The sequence below is a fragment of the Citrus sinensis genome, chromosome 6, assembly GCF_022201045.2.
Source record: "Citrus sinensis cultivar Valencia sweet orange chromosome 6, DVS_A1.0, whole genome shotgun sequence".
Taxonomy (NCBI): Eukaryota; Viridiplantae; Streptophyta; class Magnoliopsida; order Sapindales; family Rutaceae; genus Citrus; species Citrus sinensis.
The window spans coordinates 19,849,300-19,868,772 of record NC_068561.1 but is presented as its reverse complement, the minus strand read 5'-3'; the positions used below and the strand labels follow the sequence as shown (position 1 = coordinate 19,868,772).

General features: G+C 35.4%; 2 protein-coding genes across 3 annotated transcripts; one reads left to right on the top strand and one right to left on the bottom strand.

Moving 5' to 3' along the window:
* Window positions 1–3,182: 3,182 nt before the first annotated feature.
* Window positions 3,183–7,479, top strand: LOC102623750 (eukaryotic translation initiation factor 3 subunit C). The gene is made up of 4 exons (XM_006481618.4): window positions 3,183–3,319; window positions 3,508–3,567; window positions 3,720–5,510; window positions 6,367–7,479. Exons 2-4 carry the CDS (start codon window positions 3,544–3,546, stop codon window positions 7,294–7,296), a joined length of 2,745 nt encoding a protein of 914 aa, XP_006481681.1. The 5' UTR covers window positions 3,183–3,319; window positions 3,508–3,543; the 3' UTR covers window positions 7,297–7,479.
* Window positions 7,480–7,794: 315 nt separating this feature from the next.
* Window positions 7,795–11,405, bottom strand: LOC102624039 (uncharacterized). Of its 2 annotated transcripts, none has more exons than XM_006481619.3 (3): window positions 11,266–11,405; window positions 9,792–10,728; window positions 7,795–8,801 (listed from the first exon to the last, which is right to left on the bottom strand). In XM_006481619.3, the coding sequence occupies exons 2-3, from the start codon at window positions 10,713–10,715 to the stop codon at window positions 8,124–8,126; spliced, it is 1,602 nt and encodes a 533-aa protein (XP_006481682.1). In that variant the 5' UTR covers window positions 10,716–10,728; window positions 11,266–11,405; the 3' UTR covers window positions 7,795–8,123. The 2 variants fall into 2 exon arrangements, with proteins under 2 accessions (XP_006481682.1, XP_006481683.1); XM_006481620.4 differs by lacking the exon at window positions 11,266–11,405 and adding an exon at window positions 11,097–11,257.
* Between the last annotated feature and the right edge of the window lie 8,068 nt (window positions 11,406–19,473).

Here is a 19,473-nt window from a genome sequence, read left to right as displayed (position 1 = left end):
AACCCCATTCAATCTAATTCAGTCAACACAACTCATTCCTTCACTCCAGCTTAACCAGTTTTTACTCATCAAATTCCATTTTCGTCGAGCCTTTTTGTCATCATCATCTCTTTCCTCCTACTAGAGTTGGAGTTTCGACAAAGACTTTGTCTTTGTTTTGTTTACACCCATCTTCGTATCACTTACAAGTTAGGAGAAAACTTTGACTTGGACATGTCTTGTACTCTTGTTTACATCAAGTTGAGCTTTTAGCATTTTCTTGGTAATGGAATGGACTATGGAGCATTCCAACAATAACGAAGGCTACTCTTGTAATATTCTTTTAATTGTTGCATATTAGTGTAATTTTATTCGCTCCGGTTATTGTTTTTTAATATGTAAAACTTTTGTTTTTTTTTTTTGTTTTTAAATAATAGGTAAACTTTGGTACGTGAATCGGTGAATAAATATTATTTTGATAGATTCCAATCGCATTTGATAATGAAAATACCTTTGTTGGGTCAAATTTTGTATTGGCATTGAATGGACCACTTGGACCCAATCCTCGCAGCCTCACTTGGGCTTATCATTAAAGAACCCAAATGCTTTCCAAGAAGATTCCCCTTTTAACTCAGCACATGAGAAGGGGTGGGTGTATTTAGTTACCAATAACAAAAAACTCGAAATATTCCAATCATACTCGGCCTACAAACTTTTAAGTAACCCAATTTCTTTTGGTTCCCAGTGCATGCATATAGTATCATTTATATTTGATTGCGTTCGAGGGTCGGAGTTGGTGTAGAGTTGGGTTTTGTGAGTAAGAACAACAATGTAATACAATCTAGTTAAATTTGATAATATTATAGTTTTAAAATAATTATTATTAAACTGTGATATAAAAGTAATTACTTGTAAAAAGAATCATTTAAATATTTAATAAAATTTATTTTTAAAAGTGCTGTAAGTTTCTAAAGCAGTAGTCTGTCTTTAGTAAATCTTATTATTGAATCACTGTAACAATATAAATGATTAAAATAAACATAATATTGAATAAATTTTATTTATAAATTTATAAAAATGTATATATAATTTTTTTCTACATATACTAATTGATAACTAATATAAATTTTTTATTTTATTAATTTAATCTTTTTATTATCTCAATATAATTGGTAACCATAATAATCTATTTAAATTTGATAATTTGATTTCCTAATTGAATAAGGATAATTTTAATTTTTTAATATATATGAGGAGATTTGGAAAAACTATTCTTTTTATACTTTTCAAAATCTTCTAGAGAATAAGGTGATTTCGCTAAACATAACTTTTTGAAAAATTTATAATACACTAGAATTAGTTGTAGTTTTTCAAAATTAGTTTTAAATCTTTTAAAAGCAATCCAAACAGGCCCTTAGAAGATAATACAATAAAAATATGATATGACAGTAATTAAATGCAAAAAGAAAATAATAATGACAATGAGAGCAATTATATTTTTAATTTTTATTTTTTAATAAAAAGTTAAAGCAATAATAGTTCTAGTATCATTATAATGAGGAAATTAGGGTAATTTTAATTATGAAATTAGTTTGGTAAATAACTCATTTTTTTATTTTTAGAATTAAAAAAATATGGATAATAAACACGAACAAACTCATCAAAAATATATTGTTTGCTTTATACGTTTTAACTCTCTCTCTCTCTCTCTCTCTCTCTTTTCTTTTAAGTTTCATACAACCCCTATTTTGCTATATTTGTTTCCCTCATTCTATATGCCACAACTAACACGTCAATCAATTTATTTCATGGGGTGTTCAGTTAATACAAATGATTTAGATCTTTAATTTTTTGCGACGATTTGATTTCCAAGATAATTGCAGTACTTTATATGAATTTATCTATAAATGTATGTTGTTTCTATATAATTTAAAACTTTTTGTTTAGTGTGTACTACAAACCCTAACTTAATATATATGTATATATATATATATATATTCTCTCATCCTTTGTTGCATATCTAGCAAACCAATCATTTCTTTTTAGTATCTAATTTCGTCTCCATGGTTAAATCTAAATTTTAGATGTTTGATATTTTGTGACGATTTGTGTAGTGTTTTTATATGGACTTATTTGCGAGGGCATTTCTAATGTTCTCTAACTGGTATAAGTAAAGCTCAATGTTACTCACAACAACAAAATGAAAAATAAATTTCTCTCCATTTTCTAATTATCGTTTCTATTTGACATTTCATTTCTTCCAATGTTCTACATTATTTGTGTACAATTTTTTTTTTTAAGTTCTCCAATAAATCCATGGTGAGACATTAGATTGTAAATTCAAGGCGCTAAACCAAAAAGACTTTCATTGTTTTTCTCTCATGCTTCAATACTTGTTGCATCAATAAAATGTAATATATATGGGGACTCCCATCAACTTAGGACTTGTGTGTTAATGAAAATTCACATACGACACATAATTAAATACGAAAAAAAAAGGTATAATGTTTTAATTGGTAAAATTTTGCTTTAATAAGTAGCATATAACATGCAAAAATCTCAATAAACGCAAACGAGGATCGTAAGATTAGAAGTTTTTTAATGAGTTTTTGGTAGCTGGTAGCTTAAGACAAAGATAGGTGGTAAATAAAAGGGTTAATTTTGTCCTACCCCCAAATGTTTCAACAGTTTTCGCCACGCACCCATATGTTTCGACAATGCTCACTCCACACTCAATTCCGTTAATTTGACTGTTATATTTAACGGAGCTATTTGAAATTTAAGTAAATATCCGAAATACCCCTTATCTTGAATTAGAGAAAAATAAAATGAGATAAAATGTTAATTTAATAATTAATGTTTACATTAAAAAATTTTATTTAAAGGTAATTAATAATAATTTCATCAATTAAATTATCAAATAAATTTAATTTATCATCAACAAATAATATTTAGGATATGAATTTTCAAATTTACCCTTTGACCGTTAGAATAAACGGTCAAAATAACAGATTTGGGTGTGGAGTGAGTATTGTTGAAACATTTGGGGACGCGGTGAAAAATGTTGAAACATTTGGGGGCAGGACAAAATTAACCCTAAATAAAATATATATAAATAAAAAAAACAATAATTATCATCAGGCTCTAAAGGGAAAAATGTCAGTGGCCCACGTGTGATTACTCGATTCCTGTATGGATATTGATTTGGGCCGGGTTGTTACCGACTATTAAACGGTAACACATCCAGTACAAATTTTGATTGTTCTGTTCAGTTTCCAACATCTCACAAAACCCTAGCTTCTGTGTCACTCTCTCTTCCTCTGTGCCGCCGCGAGCAGCAGTAAGCTTTCACTTCTCTGTTTGTTTCCCGTTCAAATCAGGAATAATTTTAATTTATTTTTTGTATATAATACGGAATTTATTTTGTTTAATGTCTCGCAGTGCGATTTAGTTCGTTAGGGTACGTTGTTTTGCGGTAGATTTTGATTTTTCTTTTCCTTTGGGTTTTGTTTTGTCTCATCAAATCAGATTTCTGATTTCACGCATCTACAAGGAAAGAACAACATGGCGTCGAGATTTTGGACTCAGGTTTGTGATATTGATTTCGGTTGCTTACCATAATTATCGTAAATTTTGTGTTTTGAATTATACTGAAATTATCAGGAATAAGCAATTTTTAATTTAGCATTAGTTTTTTTTTTCATAGTTTTTGAAAAGGGATTTTTGTGTGGTGTTATTAGGGTGGAAGTGACTCCGAGGAGGAGAGTAGTGACTATGAAGATGATGTTGAAAACGAGGGAGTTGAGACCACCACCCAAACTGCTGGAAGCAGGTACCTGCAGGCTAATGCTAGTGATAGTGATGATTCTGATGGTCAGAAACGTGTTGTTAGGTCTGCTAAAGACAAGCGGTTTGAGGAGATGGCGGCAACTGTTGACCAGATGAAGAATGCTATGAAAATCAATGATTGGGTTAGCTTGCAAGAGAGTTTTGACAAAATTAATAAGCAGCTTGATAAGGTCATGAGGGTGACTGAGGCCGAGAAGGTCCCTACTCTTTACATCAAAGCTCTTGTGATGTTGGAGGACTTTTTGAATCAAGCGATGGCAAATAAGGAAGCAAAGAAGAAGATGAGTAGCAGCAATGCTAAGGCCTTGAATTCAATGAAGCAGAAGCTGAAGAAGAATAATAAGCAGTATGAGGATTTGATTAATAAGTACAGAGAGAATCCTGAGAGTGAGGAGGTGAAGGATGAGGATGAGGAATCAGAGGAGGAGGAAGAGGATGAGGATGAAGAGTTTGAGGAGGATCCTGACAACATTAGGGCCGGATCAGGATCTGATAACGATGATGATGACGATGGAGAGGAGGCTGAGGATGCTAATGACAGTGGTTGGGTGAGGCAGACGGGTAGGAGAGATAAGTCAATAGACAAGCAATTTAAGAATCCTAGTGAGATCACTTGGGAAACTGTTAACAAAAAGTTTAAGGAGGTTGTGGCTGCTCGGGGTAGGAAGGGAACTGGAAGGTTTGAGCAGGTTGAGCAACTTACCTTCTTGACGAAGGTTGCTAAGACTCCTGCTCAGAAGTTGGAGATTCTTTTTAGTCTTATCTCAGCTCAATTTGATGTTAATCCTGGTCTTAGTGGACACATGCCTATTAATGTCTGGAAGAAGTGTGTGGTGAATATGCTTATTGTACTTGACATTCTTACTCAGTATCCTAATATTGTGGTTAATGACATGGTTGAGCCTGATGAGAATGAGACACAGAAGGCAGCAGACTATAATGGAACTATTAGGGTGTGGGGAAATTTGGTGGCCTTTGTTGAGAGAATAGATATAGAGTTTTTCAAGAGCTTGCAAAGCATTGACCCGCACACACGTGAGTATGTTGAAAGGCTTAGGGATGAACCTATGTTTTTGGTTCTTGCACAAGATGTCCAGGAATATTTAGAACAGGCTGGGGAATTTAAAGCTGCTTCCAAGGTTGCTCTAAGGCGTGTTGAGCTCATTTATTATAAGCCACAAGAGGTTTATGATGCTATGAGGAAGTTGGCTGAGCAGACAGACGAAGGAGATAATGGAGAAAAAGCCATTGAGGAGGAGAGTAGGGGCCCTTCTGCATTTATTTCTGTTCCTGAGCTTGTGCCTCGGAAACCAACCTTTCCTGAAAATAGCAGAACAATGATGGATATGCTTGTATCCCTTATATACAAGTATGGAGATGAGAGGACAAAGGCCCGTGCGATGCTTTGCGATATTTACCATCATGCGCTCTTGGATGAATTTTCAACTGCCCGTGACTTGCTGCTTATGAGTCATCTACAAGATAATGTTCAGCAAATGGATGTTCTATCCCAGATTCTTTTCAATAGAGCTATGGCACAGCTTGGTCTTTGTGCATTTCGTGTTGGACTGAATGCTGAAGGACACAGCTGCCTTTCTGAGCTGTATTCGGGTGGAAAGGTGAAGGAGTTGCTTGCCCAAGGTATTTCACAAAGTAGATATCATGAGAAGACTCCAGAACAGGTACTTACATTTGCATATGGTTTCTTATATGGGCTTACATATATTGTTATCATAATTGTTTTATATAGCTAGAAAACTCTTGGCTCCTATTTTGTGATTGATGATATTCTCAGTTTTCAAATTGCTGTCGGGGTCCACCGTTTTCATAGAAGTGTGGTTGAATTATTATCGTTGTTGGCTTTTACCTTGTAGACTAATGAAAGATTTCATTCCTTTTTGGGATGGCAAGTGTCATGTTAAGTATCTGTCTGGATTGTAATTCTTTATTTGTTTACTTACTTTTTCAGTGTTCAGAATTAAGATTTTGTGTGAGTTACTGTCTTTTGTCAAGGATCTGTTATATGATGCAACTGTCTTTTTCTTCTATCGTGCGGCTGCATGTTCCTGTAAATTGGCTGACAATGATTATGGTATAGTGTGGTATCATTTTGCACTCTGAAGGGGATGATTTGATGATACAGGGAGGATTACTGTACATTTTTATTGTGAGACATAAGGTTGCATAACGTGCATTGCTGGTCTTCTGTCTCTAAATAGAGTATATTCCCGTAGATTTACCTTTTTGATTTGGGAAAAAGGATGACCAACATATGGAAGAGCCCTGGATATATTTTTCATGTGGAAATTATGTTCATTGTCCAAAGATAATGAGAATTTGCCTGTAGAGGATGGTGCAGTCATATTGGCCTGAAATAAATTTGTGATGTGGAAATTATTATGTTGTGACAAATGGATTGCAAAGCCCGTTTCTTGTTTGTTTATTGTGCATAATTTTTATTAGATAACTAAAATGAGACTTTTGTTTTGGGATGTTGTCCTAAAGGCTCACTCATTGTAAATTATTGGTTTTTACCAGGAAAGGCTGGAAAGGAGACGTCAGATGCCATACCATATGCACATAAATCTTGAGCTCCTGGAGGCTGTCCATCTGATTTGTGCAATGCTTCTCGAGGTGCCTAACATGGCAGCCAATACCCATGGTGCTAAGAGCAAGGTCATAAGCAAGACTTTCCGCCGGTTGCTTGAGGTGAGTGAGAGGCAAACTTTTACCGGCCCCCCTGAAAATGTAAGGGATCATGTAATGGCAGCCACCAGGGCTCTCACCAAGGGAGACTTCCAGAAGGCTTTTGATGTTATCAATTCTCTTGATGTCTGGAGGCTACTCAGGAACCGGGAGAGCGTGCTTGAGATGCTTAAGGCCAAGATTAAGGAAGAGGCTCTGAGGACGTACCTTTTTACCTTCACCTCATCTTATGATTCACTAAGCTTGGACCAACTCACAAAAATGTTTGACCTTTCAGAAGTGCAAACTCACAGCATAGTTAGTAAGATGATGATCAATGAGGAACTTCATGCAAGTTGGGACCAGCCGACCCGTTGCATCATCTTCCACGACGTTGAGCACTCAAGGTTGCAGGCTCTGGCATTCCAGTTAACAGAGAAGCTGTCCATCCTCGCTGAAAGTAATGAAAGAGCAATGGAGTCAAGGACTGGTGGTGGATTGGACCTGTCTCTTAGGCGGAGAGATAATCAAGACTATGCAGCTGTGACAGGTGCTATGGGTGGCAAGTGGCAGGACAACTTATCCTACAATCAGGGAAGGCAAGGCCGATCGGGTTTTACTGGGGGTGGTGGAAGGTCATTGGCACTAGGCCAAGCCGGTGGTTATTCTAGGGGCCAACTACGAGGATCTGGTGGATATTCTGGAAGGGCTGCAGCTGCTAGGGGATCTCAAATGGATGGTTCGAACCGAATGGTCAGTCTTAACAAGGGAGTTCGGGTTTAAGGAAATCATATCAGCAAAACTACTTAGAAACACTACTTAAAGAGGGAGAAAGAGTTCTTTGAGACTCTTCCAGTGAACTGTTTTTTTGTCTGATCTTTTTGGTTTTGAAATTATTTGTATTAACTTAAACCTTTCGTTTTGTTTTATATTTATTTGAAATGGAATTGAATTTTGACCGTGGAATTTTTACTCTTCCCGAATTATTATATGTGCATCTGTGTTTTGAAAATCGGATGCACTGTCGGAATTTTTCTCAGGTTGATTGAATCAATGATTTGTGTGCATGTAATTGGAAGCCATAAGAGGTTTGCGGTTTAACCATCGCGCCTTCTATTTTGCAATGCATGTATTTTGGTTTTTGATAGGAAACCCAAAGCATGAGCTCCATTAAGTAAACTCCCTTTGTACACAAAAGCTAGGAGAATTCTGGCATTCTGCTATATAAATTTATAGTCATAACTCCTGTTTACATGTGGAAATTCCGAAAAAGAGGTAAAATTCTCTGAATGCCAGGGAAAAGAGAAACTTCTCCAATGAATTCCCTAACTCATATCAAATAAGTTGCAATAATAAATATAAATGTGACAAGTGAACGAAGTCGGTACAAGTAGTAGAAGGCAATTCCAAAATTTTACACCAAAAGTTGTTGTAAAGACAACGTTAAAATATCCCAAAAAGAAAAAAAGTTGCATATGGAAAATTTAATATAATGTGAAAAATTTCTCAATCTGTAAACAGAAGTTGCTCAAAAGACCATTAGAAATAGGTCTAAACTTGAGTTTCAGCTTCCTCGACTTTTTCTTTTTCATTATTTTTCCCTTCACTAATTAATCTCTGCCATTAACTTTCCCTTCTGCATTTATTTTCTCTTCTTCATTGACTCTCACTCCATTAGTTTTCCCTTCATTAATATTTCTTTCTTCACTAACTTTCCTTCCTTCACTAGCTCTCACTTCCTTGTTAACTTTTCCTGTGTCATTAGCCTTCCCTTCTTCACTAACTTTTTCTCCCTTAGTGACCTTTCCAGGTTCATTAGCTTTCTGTTCTTCATTAACTCTCGTTTCATTATTGATCTTCCCTCCATCAATTGTCCCTTCCCTGTTAACATTCTGTTCATCATGGATTCTGTCTTCTTCACTGACTTTCCTTCCATTATTTTTCCCTTCTGTAAACTTCCCTTCTTTTACGTCTCCATCACTATCCTTTTCTTGTTCATTACCTTTTCCTCCTTCATTAGGTTTACTTTTGTTACTGATCTTTTCTTTCTCATTTACTTTGTCAGTTGCATTGATTTTTCCTTCTTCACTAATGTTCACTTCTCCATTAATTGTCCCTTCTCCATCAGGCTTCACTTCATTGATTTTCTTTTCTTCATTAACCTTTCCTTCTCCACTATAGCGATTGACAGTATCCTCTTTAAAAGGCCCAAGCTTTGCTTCAAGATCTTTAATTGCAAAGGATAGAGATCTGACGTCTGGAGCTTTGGCCAACTTGTCGAAATATGACTGTCAAGAAAGATCAAATTCTTTTGCTCTGAACAAGAAATTATAAATTGACTGATATATCACCACTTTCAAAAAAATAGAATCAAGAAAACAGAGTGTGGAACATGGTGACATTAGTCATAAATAACTTCAAGGAGTTAGTATACAACTAAATCAGTTGGGCTACAAAATGTTTGGCTACTTGAAGTAAGACTAAGAGTATAATCACAAGAACAACAAAGATACAGATTGCAGAAAATGGCCAACTCTGAGAAACTAAATTATATCACATCAGAGAATCTAAAATGTTAATGTTTTTATCCTTCTAGAAAACATAGCATCAAGAATTTGAATGTATAACACAGAGTCAGCTTAACTAATCATAAGCTTTTTACCAAACATCAGAAACACCAAGATAAAAAATGCAATATGTCAAGGTTTAATGTCACTTGTGACTTCCACTGGAATAAACTATCAGCGGTTGAATTGATTTTATGACAAGTTGTAAAGTGTTTATTCTTATCATAGGCTACTAGCATTTCATCATAAATTCAAGATATCTATGTATACTCAACAAAATGAGAAGACCTATTATCTGTGTTTGGCATCTCCTAAGATTGTACCCCACTATTATAAGTTGCAAAATGACAGAATATGTTTCGACAATCTTTTAAAAGCTTGTTTAATAACATGACTCCTCTCATTTATCAAGAAATTGCAGCTTGAAGTGGATAATTATAAGTTTGATTTTGGAAAATAGGTAGGTTCTCTGCCTGGTTATATTTTGAATTATAAAAGCAAAGGACAGGATCCAGCATATGACCATTCAAAATTATTAAAGAGAGAGAGAGAGGGGGAGGAAAGAAGCAGCATATGAAAGAAAACTGATTCTAGAATTCTAAACCATAAATGCCTTTGATAGAGTGCTTGCATTTTCTCTCACATAATCACAACGGCTACACTGTTCATTGCTCAAACAAATAAAAATGTTGCAATTGTGCATTGACTTACCTTTTCAAGCTCTTCTACCCGATTCTTGAGAACCTTCAGAGGTTTGTCCCTGTGAAGTTTTTGAAGAATATACAGCAAATGAGAACGCAGGTCATCATGACGGTGTTGTTGGATCATACATTGAGGTATAGTGGATTGACAACCCACTACATAAAAGGGACAGTTGGCAAGCTTCATCTGACAGACCGTAATGCAGTGCCTGTCCATATCACGTCTCATAAGGGTATCTGGACACTTTTGTTCGCATGGAATTATCTTGAAAGGGCAAACTGAATCATGCTTTTCCAAATGGCCAGCAGAAAATTTGGCATTACAACCCTCATTTGGGCAGATCATAGAAATAAAGCCACAATGGAGCATATGCTCATTTAGTTCTTTTTCAGAGTTGAATTTCATGTTGCAGTGAAATTCATTCTTGAAGTCGACATTCTTCAGCAATATATGTGCAATTGCTTCCCTCCTGTTGATCGACCAAAATCCACTTATTTCCATCTCTTGTAAAAAATCATCTATTCTATCTTCTCTTTTTTCACTCGACATCCATCCTGAAACCCTACTAAACAAATTTCTCTTTGATAGCGCAAATTCATCAACAAAATCGGAAATGATGTCATAAGGATGGTCAGATACTTCCGCCTGATCAGGATCTTCCAGGATAACAGATTCAGCAACAAAAGTTTCACTTCTCTTGGTAAGATACTCAACCATTTCGGTTCTAATACCAACAGCCACCGAACCAGGGGTCCTGAAGATATCACCCGTGGTGTTGTCAACACAAGCGGAAGCTAATCCAGGGAGGAACTCTTGAGCTATCTTGTGAACTATTTCAGTGTCAGAAAGATTGCAATGAAATGTTAGACCTCCATCTTTCTTATCTTCAATCTTCTCCGGTACAACTTCGGCACCACTAGAAGTAACGTCCATTGCTTTCTGTTACCTGTAAAACAAATTTCATCTCCACTATAAGTGACCTTACGCTAGAAGATCCAAAAAAAAACCAAAACAGTCCAACCCTCAGCATGAACAGCCCAATCCTCAGAGGCACCAAATTATTTGAGTCATCGGATTCTTGTATGATTATTCATTTATTTATTTTAACCATCCTTTAGTCTTCACAAATGGGTCAACTTCTTAAATCAAAATTTCAATTCAAATCAACAGCATTGCATTCAATTAAACATAACCAAAATACCAAATTGCCTCAATTTCAACACAGTTACTCAAAATTCCAATTCATAGACATAAATTTACCCAAAAAGGAAATCAAAATAACAGAAAATTAATTAAATAGAATGTGAGAATCACCTTGGATTTATTCTTCGAAATTACAAGGGTGACATATAAAAAAAATTTCAAAATTAAATTGAAGATCCAGCGAATGAGAATGCGACTCTAATTTTGTTTCGATCAAACAAGAAAAATGCAATAATAATATTGAACTGAGAAATTTTTTATGAAGAAGATTAAAAATTACCTTTCTTGTTTGAAAATTTGACGTTATTTTTCACGTCTTTATCAGTTCATGGCTCCAGATTAATTTTAGTGGTGGTTTTCTTTTTTGTATTTTACCCAACTGTTTCAACGGTCCTCGCACATTGACCAACTGTGCCTGTAATTACAAATACACCCTCATATGCAGGGTTGGCAAAAATAGTCTAGGCCGCTGCATCATAAAATCATAGATATGGGTTAAAAATTTTTGAAGTCCGCTCTTAGTGGGCCTAGTTAAGTGCTTTTACAAAAAAGCTGGAGTTTTAATTTATAAATTAAATAAAAAAATCTTTTTTAATTAAAAGAGTTAAATCACTTGTTCCATTCCAGATTAACATCATTTTTAATAAATATGGGTCTTGAGATTTTGCGTAAATTTACAATAATAAACAATAAGAAGAAGAGAAAAAGGAATGAAGAAAAAGAAATGCAAATATTTGCTTACAAGTGACCGGCCCACACCCATTCAAGAGAGCAATTAATATTTTTTTTGTTTCATAATAATAATCATCTTAATTTAAGTTTTTTTTTACTTATAGCTTAATTAAAATTTTATTTAACAAAATTATTAAAGGCCCAAGTCTGGCCCAAGCCCATTCAAGTTGTTTGGACTTTTACATGTCCTGGACCTAGTATGAATTATATGGGTTTGTGTGTGGGCTTGAGAAATCGTAACCCAAGCCCGCAATTACCAACCCTACTCATACAACTGAGATAGTGTACAGGTCAACTTCTCGAAAATTAAGGGCAAATTAGGGTTATAAACTAGAGTAATGATATAACCACAAACTCTTGTACAAACTGATATGGCATAATAAGATTAGTTGAATTAAATATCATTTGATCCACATAATTTGTTTTTACTATTTTATATTTTCATTCAACCAATAAATTAATGTCATGTCAGTTTGTACAAGATAAGTTTATACAAAAGTTTGTGGCTGTATCATCACTCAATAAAATATCTATAGTCTCCACTTTATGTGGTGTTTGCTTTTGACCTTACGAGATAGGGCCCATAACCAACGGTCTAGATGTCGCGCCCTTGACCCAGATGACATGTGATCATCTAGATGCAACTAGTGATGTCTAGATGCCGGCCATCAAAGAAATGCTGATACATGTTTGTTCTTGTGTCGTTTTGTATCCATCATGTGCTTCGTGTCATGCCTTGGCATGCTTTTTTTTTTTTTTTTTTTAACTTAGGCTACTTGTGCGCCATGCCTTAGGTTGTGTCGTGCGGTGCTGTGCCGTGTTGTGCTGTGCCTAGCCTAAGCAAAAAAAAAAAAATGATAAGTTTTTTTTTTTTTTTAAGAGAGCATGCTAAGTTGTTGGCGTACCTTTTTCAAGCCTATGTATTTTTTCAAGTCCATATGCCTTTAGTAAAATTCAATAAAATCAAAAATTGAAAACTCAAGTGCATGTCTAATAATAATAAACTAATAATAGTAAAATAATGTAATACTAATTACTAAATTAGATCTTACAATATCAGAATTCTTTTTCTAATACTTAACAACAACAACAATAATAAAATTTTTTCTTAAAGGTTAACTTAATTGTTAACTTAAATATACATAGAGTCATAAATTATAATCCATAATAACAGTAATATATATTTATAAAATCATGATATTTATAAGTTTATTTATTACAATTATGATATCAATTATTCATTTAATAAATTGTAAAAATAAATCAATTTGAGTTTTTTTTAAACTAAGAATTAAATAGGTTTAAAATACTTGCACTAATAAAATATATTAAGAGATTCAATTTTAAGTTATTTGTAAAATCATAAAATTTTAAATTTACTTCCATTAAAAAGTAAAATGTGTTTATTGTGGACATTTTCACATGCTGTGCTTTATCCCATCTCTAACCGTGCCGTGATTTTAAGGCCCACGTGCCTAAAATTTTAAGTCCAGCCTAGCCCGCATGTGTGCAGTGCTGGTTGCATGGCCCATCGAAATGTGCTCGTGCATTATCGTGTTGTATGGACACGTGTCGTGGCCTATTCCCTACCAATGGGTCGGGATGCAACTTTTTAGTTTATATTTTATTTTTTTCTCGTGTAGTAAGCAGTGACTGTAATGCTTAGTGCTTATTATGGTTTATCTAATGGTCATAAATGATTATTTAATCTTATAAGCTATTATAAAATTTTTTTGTAAAGAATCAGTTTCTGTTTTAGGGGGTTAAATGCTAAGAGTTAAGACTTCTGTGGCTTTCGTGCAGATTGACTTAAGTTTGAGGACCAATGTGCAAACTCGTTGCTGACGTGTTTAAAGTTCGTTATGTTTGTTAGCAGTCTCTGGGAATTCTCAGAAAAATGCTTTATAAACAGAGCTGACTTGTGGCATCTGATATGGTTCACATTTCTCTTTCATTTTTCATCCAATTTGAGTGATTCTGGTGTCCTTGTAAAGCTTGTAATCTCTTCTACGAAACTTGACAGATTTGTAATCATTTTGAGTAATAAAAGAGTGCTAGTTTTTCCCTTTGAATTGTTGTGTCTGGTGTTGGTGTTCAAGATCAGGTTTCTGATCTTGTGAGTGAGTTCTTGGATCTTTGCTTCATTCGTGGAGTTTCTTTTGGCTTCTGTTTGTGTTCAAACTCAACAGGTGGTATCAGAGCCCTAGGGGGATCACAACAATGTCACTTCCAAAACCCGAGATTGAGAAATTCACCATTGGTGGTGATTTCTCACTTTGGAAGATGAAAATGAGAGCACTTCTTGTTCATCAAGGACTGGAGCCAGCTTTGGAAGAAGAAGATCCAGAAACAGCTGGAAGTTCAAGATCTGATGAAAAGATGAAGCAGATCCACAATAGAGCCCACAGTACCCTGATCTTGAGTCTAAGTGACTCAATCTTGAGAGAAATCTCAGAGGAGAAAACAGCTCTGGGTATCTGGAACAAAGTGGAGGCTCTATGCATGAAAAAATCACTTGCTCACAGGCTCTTCTTAAAGAAAAGGCTGTATACATTCTTTATGAAGGAAGGTGTGTCAATACAGGAGCATATTGATGTGTTTAACAAGATCATTCTTGATCTTGAAGGAGTAGAAAGCATCAAGATAGGTGATGAAGACAAAGCCTTCTTCTTGCTGAGTTCACTGCCAAAATCCTATGAGGGTTTTGTAGATACCATGCTATATGGGAGGACAACTCTCACACTAGAAGATGTGAAGGCCTCCTTGTGTTTAAAAGAAATACAAAGGCACTCTGGAGATTTGGATCAAAACCCAGGTGAAGGGTTGATGGCAAAAGCTGAGAAGAAGAAAGATAAGAAGAAAAAGAAGAACAAGAATCAGTTTAAGAAAGAAGATGAGTCTGAGAAAGAAAAAATGAAAAGAAGAAAATGTTTCTACTGTAAAAAGACAGGCCATTACATCAGAGACTGTGCTGAGAAGAAGAGAGACAGCAAAGAAAAATCAGGAGATACTGCTGTAGCATCTGATGAATCATCTGATGGAGGTTATCAAAGTGCAGACTTACTGGTGGCATCAAATGGAAAGATTGAAGGTCAGTGGGTTCTAGACTCTGGTTGTTCTTTCCATATGAGTCCTGATAAAACCCTCTTTCATGAGTATGAAACTATAGGTGGAGGTAGAGTCTTAATGGGAAACCACAATGCTTGTAAAATTATGGGTATAGGTTCTGTCAAAATCAGAATGTATGATGGAATGACAAGAACCTTAGAACATGTTAGGCATGTACCAGGATTAAAGAAGAATCTGATATCCTTAGGCATGTTAGATAGCTCAGGCTATGTCTTTAAGTCTGACCATGGGGGCTTAAAGGTAATGAAAAACTCCAGTATAGTAATGAAGGGAGTCAAGAATAATGGACTGTATGTGTTGGAAGGGTCATCAGTACCTGTGCTGTCTGCATTGCATGCTAGTTCTGATGTAGATAAAGCCAAGATGTGGCATCTAAGGCTTGGACATATGAGTGCCAAAAGCTTACAAGAACTAAGCAAAAGGGGGCTGTTGTGTGGAGATAAAGTTGAAGAGCTGAAGTTCTGTGAGAATTGCATTTTTGGGAAGGCTCACAGAATGAAGTTTGAAAGGGGATTGCATAAATCCAAAGCTGTATTGGATTATGCACACTCTGATCTTTGGGGGCCTGCTCAAGTGCCATCTCTGAGTGGTGGTAGATACTTTGTAACATTCATAGATGACTCCTCAAGAAAGGTCTGGTTATACATTCTCAAGACTAAAGATCAAGCTTTTGAGAAATTCAAGATATGGAGAGCTCTGGTTGAAAATCAGTCAGGGGTGAAGCTGAAAGCACTAAGGACTGACAATGGACTGGAATTTTGTAATAAAGAGTTTGATGAGTATTGTCAGAAGCATGGAATCACCAGACACAAGACTGTTAGGTTCACCCCTCAGCAAAATGGATTAGCTGAGAGGATGAACAGAACCCTCATTGATAAGACTAGATGCCTCCTCATAAACTCCAAGTTACCAAGAAGCTTCTGGGCTTAAGCTGTAACTACAGCTTGTTACTTGGTTAATAGAAGTCCCTCTGCAGCTCTCAAGTTCAAAACTCCTGAAGAAATTTGGACTGGTGTATCTGCAGACTACAAACATCTGAGAATTTTTGGATGTACAGCCTATGTGCATGTAAAACAAGGAAAGCTGGATTCAAGGGCTCTGAAGGGGGTGTTTGTGGGATATCCTGAGGGGGTGAAAGGGTATAAGGTATGGTGTGGTGCCACTCATAAATGCATCATCAGCAGAGATGTTACATTTAATGAGGAATCTATGCTGGAGGACAATGACTCTGCTGTCTTTGACTTCAGCCCTTATACTGATGAATCAATGAAAGAAGCTGCAATAAGGAAGGATTCCAGAATTGAGGTGGAGTCATCCAGTAGCAGTGACAGAGAGGGTCAAGATATGGGTGCTCCAGAAGATCTTCAAGAAAGGTCTGAAGTGGATGATTTAAGAACTCCAGTGACTGAGCTACAAGACTATCAGCTAGCAAGGGACAGAGCTAGAAGGGAGACAAAACCACCTTCCAGATATGCATATGCTGGGATGATAGCTTATGCACTTAACAGTGCAGAAGAAATAGCTATTGAAGAACCAGCAAGCTACAGAGAAGCTGTGAAAGGTAGTGACAGTAGCAACTGGATCAAAGCTATGGAAGAAGAAATGGATTCCTTAAACAAAAACAAGACTTGGACTCTTGTTCAAGATCCAGGCAACAGAAGGTTGGTAAGCTGTAAATGGATTTTTAAAAGAAAAGAGGGAATTCCAGGAGCTGGAGCTTCAAGATTCAAGGCTAGATTAGTTGCTAGAGGTTTCACACAAAAGGAAGGTGTGGATTTCACTGAGGTTTTTTCTCCTGTGGTTAAACATAGCTCCATAAGGATGCTACTGTCAATGGTAGCTCTAACTGATATGGAGCTTGATCAGATGGATGTGAAGACAGCTTTTCTACATGGGAAGCTTGAGGAAGAAATTTTGATGACACAACCAGAGGGCTTTGAAATCAAAGGAAAAGAAGATCATGTTTGTCATTTAAACAAATCTCTCTATGGACTAAAGCAGTCTCCAAGACAATGGTACAAGAGATTTGATGAGTTCATGATCTCCAAGGGCTATCTCAAAAGCAAATATGATAACTGTGTGTACTCTGGAAGCTCAAATTCAGGTGGAGCTGTTTATCTTCTGCTGTATGTGGATGATATGCTACTTGCTAGCAAAGATAGAAGTGAGATCAAGAAGCTCAAAGACCTGTTGAATGCAGAATTTGAAATAAAGGATCTTGGATGTGCTAAGAGGATCCTTGGGATGGATATTATAAGGAATAGAGCTGCTGGAACTATATTTGTCAGTCAAGAGAGGTACATCCTAAAGGTTCTTGACAGATTTGATATGTTGGATGCAAAGTCTGTTCAGACACCACTTGGATCTCAGTTCAAACTTTCAAAAATGCAAGCTCCTGTTACAGATCAAGATAAGTCTTTGATGAGTGAAGTTCCATATGCTCAGGCAGTTGGGAGCCTCATGTATGCAATGGTGTGTACTAGGGCTGATATTGCTTATGCTGTTAGTCTTGTTAGCAGATTCATGAGTGATCCTGGAAAGGAGCACTGGGATGCTGTTAAGTGGATTATGAGATACCTTAGAGGTACTCCAGATCATGGTCTGCTATATGGAAGGTCAAAGCAGGATGAGAAAAGTATAGTGGGATATGTAGACTCAGATTTTGCAGGGGATTTGGATGGGAGGAAATCAATCTCAGGCTACTTGTTCATGGTGAATGGCTGTCTGATCAGCTGGAAAGCAACTCTTCAATCTGTGGTCACCTTGTCTTCTACAGAGGCTGAGTTTGTTGCTGCAACAGAGGCAGTAAAAGAGGGAAAGTGGCTTGGTGGGATTTTGGATGAGCTTTGGTTAAAACAGAAAACTTTCACCATTTTCTGTGACAATCAAAGTGCCATCCACCTTATTAAAAATCAAATCTATCACGAAAGGACTAAGCACATTGATGTGAGACTCCATTTCATTAGAGATGAAGTATCTAAAGGTGCTGTGTCAGTGAACAAAATACACACTGATATAAATCCTGCTGATGCTCTTACAAAAGTAGTTCCCACTGCTAAGTTCAAGTTTTGTGTAAACTTGATGGGAATCATAGCTAATTTACAGTGATTACTTTGTGTAATCAAGAGATAAGTTGTGTGCTTAAAGAGGTTTTTTGAAGCAACTTTTATGGTTAAGAGTCAAACTGAATCAAGTCTGCAAGGTGGAGATTGTGAAGAATCAGTTTCTGTTTTAGGGGGTTAAATGCTAAGAGTTAAGACTTCTGTGGCTTTCGTGCAGATTGACTTAAGTTTGAGGACCAATGTGCAAACTCGTTGCTGACGTGTTTAAAGTTCGTTATGTTTGTTAGCAGTCTCTGGGAATTCTCAGAAAAATACTTTATAAACAGAGCTGACTTGTGGCATCTGATATGGTTCACATTTCTCTTTCATTTTTCATCCAATTTGAGTGATTCTGGTGTCCTTGTAAATCTTGTAATCTCTTCTACGAAACTTGACAGATTTGTAATCATTTTGAGTAATAAAAGAGTGCTAGTTTTTCCCTTTGAATTGTTGTGTCTGGTGTTAGTGTTCAAGATCAGGTTTCTGATCTTGTGAGTGAGTTCTTGGATCTTTGCTTCATTCGTGGAGTTTCTTTTGGCTTCTGTTTGTGTTCAAACTCAACAATTTTGTTATTGGTTTTTTGTTTTTTAGTAGAGCTTTTAAAGATTAAAATAAACTATTTTGCCTCGATTAGTAAAAGCTCAAACTTTGAGTTTTTAGGATTAGAGGTTGAATTTTTTTAAATGTTAAAATATCTAAAATATCATTTACTTATTTTGTTCTTTTCATAACATAGTTTTAAAAAACTTACCTACTAAAGTAATTTTATAATTTTTATTAAAAGTTCTCATTGACAATCAAACAACTAATTTTTTTTTATTAAAAACTCTATTTATAAAAACTTTACAAATAAAAGTCCTACTTAATAAGTTATACTTGAAAAGTTTTATCAAACAAAACCTTAGGGTATCGTATACAGTCAAATGATCAGATTTTGTCCATTTTTTGGTCATTTGACTATACTATGTTATGTGTATGATATCTTTTAAATAAGGTAGTTTGTGTTTTGATTTATTTTACCATAAGATTATTTCCAATATAAGGACAATTTTTTTTATTTCTATGAAAAAGAATTTTTTTTTTAATTACATGAGACCATTACTCATATTACAACTGATATTATATAAGATTATTACTGATATTTACCATCAGACAATTATTAAAATTGGTTTATATTAAATCTTATATAATACTGTCTATATTTTATCTTTGCTAATATTTGAAGGACAGTTGCTGCACTTACATTTCGTAAGTAAGAAGAATGCCTTCACTTAATTATGAAACACCTACTCACATTTTGTAAAAGAGATTATGTAAGGAATTTAAACTCTCATGATTAGTTTCACTGGTTTTTGAGTGAAAGAAAGTGTTCTTCCATTAAATTAAAGCCTAATGGTTATGAAATAGATTCTCGATACAAAGGAGATGACAAAATCAAAATTTCAATTTAAAATAAAGTTAACCGCGGTTAGCATAGTAGGTTCAAAATACATTGGATCAGAATCATGTGTCAGCTTGTCATCAAA

What these genes read in the sequence shown, in the direction of transcription:
- LOC102623750 (XM_006481618.4), top strand. Translation starts at nt 3,544, where the DNA reads ATGGCGTCGAGATTTTGGACTCAG. An exon ending in CGTCGAGATTTTGGACTCAG is followed by an intron (nt 3,568 to 3,719) that starts GTTTGTGATATT and finishes TGGTGTTATTAG; the next exon opens with GGTGGAAGTGACTCCGAGGA. An exon ending in ATGAGAAGACTCCAGAACAG is followed by an intron (nt 5,511 to 6,366) that starts GTACTTACATTT and finishes GGTTTTTACCAG; the next exon opens with GAAAGGCTGGAAAGGAGACG.
- LOC102624039 (XM_006481619.3), bottom strand. Translation starts at nt 10,715, where the DNA reads ATGGACGTTACTTCTAGTGGTGCCGAAGTTGTACCGGAGAAGATTGAA. An exon ending in GGGTAGAAGAGCTTGAAAAG is followed by an intron (nt 8,802 to 9,791) that starts GTAAGTCAATGC and finishes CTTTCTTGACAG; the next exon opens with TCATATTTCGACAAGTTGGC.